This window comes from Scyliorhinus canicula, chromosome 8, assembly GCF_902713615.1.
Source record: "Scyliorhinus canicula chromosome 8, sScyCan1.1, whole genome shotgun sequence".
Lineage (NCBI taxonomy): Eukaryota > Metazoa > Chordata > Chondrichthyes > Carcharhiniformes > Scyliorhinidae > Scyliorhinus > Scyliorhinus canicula.
Genome location: NC_052153.1, coordinates 45,549,885 through 45,555,884, shown reverse-complemented (window position 1 = coordinate 45,555,884; position 6,000 = coordinate 45,549,885). Strand labels below are relative to the sequence as shown.

Below are 6,000 nucleotides of genomic sequence, written 5' to 3'. Positions count from 1 at the left end.
CACAAGCAGGAATATTTTGACATGCTACATCAAAATGAAAAAAAAAATGAGCGTCTCACGGATCAGTGTTGGAAACATTATACAGGGCTGCATACACCAAATTAGAGTGGAAACATCCTGGCCTTAAAGAGCTTTGAAATATAGTGCAACAAAAACAGAAAATACTGGATAATCTCAGCAGATCTGACTGAATCTGTGGAGAAAAGGGAGCTAACGTTTCGAGTCTGAACGACTGTCAAAATCATCCAGACTCGAAACTTTAGCTCCCTTTTCTCTCCACAGATGCTGTAAGACCTGCTGATATGGTATTTCCTGCTTTTGTTTCAGATTCCAGCACCCGCAGTAATTGCTTTTATCTTCAGAATCTAGTCCATGTGACACGCTCAGAATGAAGGGGTCAGCGAATAAGTACTGAGTCGAGTAGAAATTTCTTCAAAAGGTTTGTGAATCTTTCGAATTCTCCACCTCAAACAGCTGTGGATGCTCAGTTGAGAACACTCGAGAGGTTGATAGAATTTGGGTTCCAAAGGGATCAAGGAGAATAAGGAATCGTGTTAGGAGGTGGAGTTGAGGTAGAAGATTGGCTGTGATCTTCTTGAATGGCAGAACAGACTCAAAAGACCAATTTTTAAAATTCATTTACAGGATGTGGGCATTATGACTGGTTGGGCCGGCATTTTTTGCCCATTCCTAGTTGCCCTTCAGGAGATGGTGGTGTACTGAAGAAGAATGAGGCATATATAAAATACTTGGCAGAACCACAAACTGTAACCAGGGAACAAACTAAATCGCAGAAGCGTTTAGGTTTAGCAATTGGCAGGGTGGTGAATGTGTGGATTGGACTGCCCAAGTGGTTATGGAGAAAAGTGCCTGCAACTTCAAGAAGAAGCGTAGAATATTTTTGTGAAAGGAACGATTGTAAATTAAGACATGGCACATTTTCACTCTTGGGGTTGGCTCAATAGATTGCAATGATCCCTTCTGTTCCTATTTCCCTCATCTCAGCGCGAACATAGCAAATTCACACATCACAGCTGCAGGTTTTTCTTCATTGAACAGTTTAAAAACAGTTCTGGGTGCCCATGTCTGCACAAGTGGTAACATGCTTTATTTCCTCACTTTTCCTAATTTGCTGCCTGTGAAATATCCTCCCATTGCTCACCACATTTGTTACATTTTAGGAACTGGGAGAACAGTTTTATAGAAGATTTCAATCTGATTCTGCTCCACACTACTCTCCATTCTAAATAGCCAAGACCAGCTACGGAGTCCGGGTATCAATTTTATATTGTCCTAGGTATCACTGCTCTAAAATCCTTGCAACAATATTTTAAAGAAGTAGAAACAAATGGAAGCATCTGACTGCCACTCAGGTTGGAGGGGAGAGCAGATAGCATTCAAGATGTGGGGGAACAAATGGTGGTCGGTATGGGAAGGGGAAAGAGTTTTGATGGAAGCAGAAATATTGCTGGTAGGTGTTGCCCCAGGGTAGCTTGTTGGGTTGGAAGCAGTACTTCTCATCCTGTCGCACAAGCAATGCTGTAAAAGGTATTTACCTCGGATGCAGCCCTTCCTCTAAGCGGTCGATTCCCAGAGATCCGGGGGACCTGTGACTGCTGAAATGAAGGCATGAGGTCTCATTATAATATTTAAATCCCCAACCTGCCTCTTGCAAGCAACTTTCTCACGTGTCCCTCAGACCACCTCATTAAAACTGGCAAGCAGGCAGGTTAGGTTCCCCTTTCAGACTCCCTGCATTCTGAACCTCTGACATGATTCATCCCCCAATCCAGATTTAAAATTCAGTGGCCCCCTTCTGTAATGTTCACCTCTATGATACTTTGGGACTAAAGAAAGAAAAGCTCCAAAAGATTGTCAGGCAGCCTACAAAGATTTCTCCTCGAGAAGATTCATGTGAGGCAGCCCGATTTATGTCAGGTGCAACTGCAATGTTTAAAAATATTCGTTCATGGAATATGGGCGTCGCTGGCTGGGCCAGCATTTGTTGCCAACCCCTGAAGGCATTTAAGAGTCAACCACATTGCTGTGGGCCTGGAGTCACATGTAGGCCAGACCAGGTAAGGACCTTCCCTTATGGACATTAGTGAACCAGATGGGTTTTTATGACAATCGACAATTGTTTCATGATCAGCATTAAACCTTTAATTCCAGATTTTTATTGAATTCAAATTTCACCATCTGCCATGGCGGGATTCGAACACGGGAGCATGATTCTGGATCACTAATCCAGTGACAATACCATGATGCCACTACCTTTCCTGGTGCAATTCACAACCAGAGAATAGGGTCAAGAATCTAAGCATAGCCAAAAGAAAAATGGTTTAAATTATAAGACACCATTTTCTAAATACCCATGGAAGTCCCATTATTTACTCTTGAAACAAGGTTTCAGTACTAACCTTGCCCTGCATGTATTAGCTAATCCCAGATTTCTCTGAATTCTTGGTTTCCAGTAGCTAAGCGAACGTTGATGTAAAGCATCCCAAGGAACAAGTAGACAAGTTTCTTTTGTCTATGCAAAAATGGTTGCCACAAATCAGAATGAAGGAATCCTGAAGAGCAGTGTGCAGGCTGACAACCACAAGTCAATTAAACAGCCAAAGCAAACAGAAATGCCAGACAATGCAAGCCAGGACATTTCCAAGTAAGAGTTGGCCGCAGCGGGACACTGGGAGCTCAGCCAAGTACAGACACACTTTAAAAATCAGGTTACCATTGTGAACTGCCTCACCTGCCAAGTTGGTCGTTCATTCATGTTCAGCTAATGACTATAAGGCATTATACAGAGGATATGGTCCACTATCAGAGAGTTAACTGGATTTAAACTTCTCCAGAAGATAAAAATCTTTAGCAATATAATTCTGGAAGAGAGTTCCAGAAGTAACTGCAGTGGTGTGTGACGAATTGCTGTTTGCTGACACAACTGCTGCAGCAAACTGGCTACAGCCATAAATGCTGAAAACTCCCTTGATTGTACTTTGGCCATAATCCAGGGTTGGACTGATGCCAGTCAAGGCCCTTTGCTGCTATCTTGAAATGCAAGGCCCACCCAATTCAAATCTTCTGCCCTTTAAAGCTTTGCAAACACTCCGTGCAGGACCAAAGTGCAGCTTGTGAATTATGTCATCGGAATCACATTCTTTGGCTAAAAGTGGCAACGGTTCCATCTTACTGATGTTTAAAGAAAAAGCAATGTATGACCGTGTGTGTATGTGTGTGTGAGCGCACGCATGCATCTTCATGCAGTGTGTGTTTTCAGTGGGATGCAGGAGTTAACAATTTGTCCTTCCTACTCTGAACCCCCCCCCCCCCCCCACCACCACCGTCCTCTTAACCTCTTTTTGTATTCCTCATGGCAGGCCCAAGTCCAAAATCATAAACATTGCAACCCTCACCAGCAGAATCTGCTGATACATGCAGCCATGATCCCAGTGGCAGGCTGTATTGTCCATCCTTGCGCCGCTTGCCATTCCTGCCGTAAAACATTCCCAAACTTTTTTTCTATCAACACCCATTGCATCAGGCAATGAGAAATTGCATATAATTCATTCTTTTCAAGAAGCTCAATAGCTTGTTAAGGCCCACCAGGACTAGGGACGAGCAATAAATTGGACCTTGACAGGACTGCTCACATCCTGAGAACATGCAAAATAAAAATTAGCAATCTAATCTAGGCATTAACTCAAGAACCAGGGTCCCCAGTGGGCTAATGTCACCTTCACAACATTGGGATTTCACAATGGATAGTTGAATTCAGATGGGATGTAGCTCCTTAAGTTTCAAGTTGAACAGATTGTACTGTTTAAAAAAAAGAACAAATTCACCTAGTTAATGTCCTCTAATGGAGAAATGTAATTCATTGACAACTGGGCATCACAACTTACTTTCACAGCATTTGTTTCACACTTCAGGCAACACATTTTCCAGGCATTAGTGTGGGCACAAAAAAAAATAAGGATTACAAATAAATTAGGAATGTTTCCAAAGCTATCCAAAAGACAGCAGAGTAACACAATCAAAACAAATGATGTCTCAGCTGACAGATGATTTAAAAAAGCAACATATTTAGAACAGTGATAGAGTTCCTGAGAGTCAAAGTCAATTCTTGACGAAGAAACATGATGGGAGATCATTTTAAAAACTTGCATGTAAAAACAGTGTGAGATATAAAAGAATGCATTTTGAAAATGCATGATGTTCAAATTCCTGGAATTTAGGCAAATAAATCCCTGTTGCAATTTGATTTCAACATCAACTTTGATGAATTCAAGGAGCAAATGCAGCATGTAATTGAATAAGGCACATAGTAGGCAGAATGGTTTTTAAGAACTGAAATTTCATGGATGTTTTTTTTTCCTCTCCAGGAAGTTCGTCACCACTGTTATCTCGAGGGGGCTCTTCCAGGCCCACCAATATCCACATCAATGAAGGTGTACAAGGGATATTTCTTGACCTCCAACACCTTATACTTAAGTGAATTCAGACCATCATGTTGCATTGTCTGTCTCGTTTGAGAAATTCGATGAAACCTGTAAGCAAATGTTTCAGAATAACCAAGTATCACATTACTAGCTACTAAAATGTACACATTCAAAAATGGAAAAGGTGAATCGGTATCGTTGCTCGGGCCATTTACTTTCGTCCCAAGACTGATCTTATGGAGTATTTAGAAACGTATGGGATAATCAAGAAATGTCAGTACGAATTATTAAAGTCCTACTTGAAAAATGCAACTATTTTGAAATGGTGACCAATCGGATAGGCATGAGCAATGCAGTAGATACAGTATGTTTAGGTTTTCAGAAGGCACTAGACTGGATGGCTTACAGGGGCTTTAGAAAAATCCATCGTGTGGCACAATAGGTGGAAATCTGGTTGAAGTTGCGAAGGCTGGAATAAAAGCAAAAGTATTGCGGATACTGGAAATCTGAAATAAAAAACAAAATGCTGAAATAACACGGCAGGTTGGAGGCAACATCTGTGGAGAGAGAAATCTTTCCACAGATGTTGCCAGACCTGCTGAGGTTTTCCAGCATTTAGTTTTTATTTATTACTATTGCTAGGATTGGAGAGAGGTTAATATTCACTCCAAGGGTCAGTGCTGGATCCACATATAGACACATTGGAATTGGGCTTTGTATTTTGAAAATTGCTGACGACACAAAAAAGTAGGTGTTTAGAACATAGAACATACAGTGCAGGAGGCCGCCATTCGGCCCATCGAGTCTGCACCGACCCACTTAAGCCCTCACTCCCGCCCCATCCCCGCAACCCAATGACCCCTCCTAACCTTTTAGCTAATAGCAACAGATACAGCAAGAAGTACAGGATGATGTAGGTTAGTGGGACAAGAAGACTGGTAGCCAGTAATATTTAATGCAGAGATAACTGGAAGGAAATGAATGAAGTACATATTCAAGAAGCTGAAAGGTGTGGAGAACAAGGCAATCTAGGGGCTCAAATGCATAATTCCCTGAAAGTGAGAACGCCACAAGATAAGGTCACAAAAATATCAAAACAACATTCTGGGAACGGCATCAAAGAATGGAGGAATGATAAGTTGTATGGGCAGAGTGACATCATGCTGTTCCTGATCTCCCAAGGATGCTCAAGAGAGCACGTAGATATAGGGACCACAAACTTGCATCTCCCATTCTACTTCAACGCCAGGAGCATCCGGAATAAGGTGGGTGAGGAGCTTGCAGCATGGGTTGGTACCTGGGATCTTGATGTTGTGGCGATTTCGGAGACATGGGTAGAGCAGGGACAGGAATGGTTGTTGCAGGTTCCAGGATTTAGATGTTTCTGTAAGAACAGAGAAGATGGTAAAAGAGGGGGGGGGTGTGGCATTGTTAATCAAGGAAAGTATTACGGCGGTAGAGGACTCGTCTACTAAGGCAGTATGGGCCGAGGTTAGGAACAGTAGAGGAGAGGTCACCCTGTTGGGAGTTGTCTATAGACCTCCGAATAGTTCCAGAG

The 6,000-nt window shown here is 42.2% G+C and overlaps 1 protein-coding gene across 1 annotated transcript in view; it reads right to left on the bottom strand.

Annotated features, from left to right (window-relative positions):
• Positions 1-3,844: 3,844 nt before the first annotated feature.
• The window catches only part of LOC119969891 (beta-1,4-galactosyltransferase 1-like), a gene marked incomplete at its 5' end in the record, with an annotated part of 42,421 nt that continues 40,265 nt past the window's right edge, over positions 3,845-6,000 (bottom strand). Inside the window, one exon of the mRNA XM_038803871.1 lies at positions 3,845-4,550. Coding sequence (XP_038659799.1) covers positions 4,403-4,550 — 148 coding nt within the window. The remainder of the gene's footprint in view (positions 4,551-6,000) is intronic.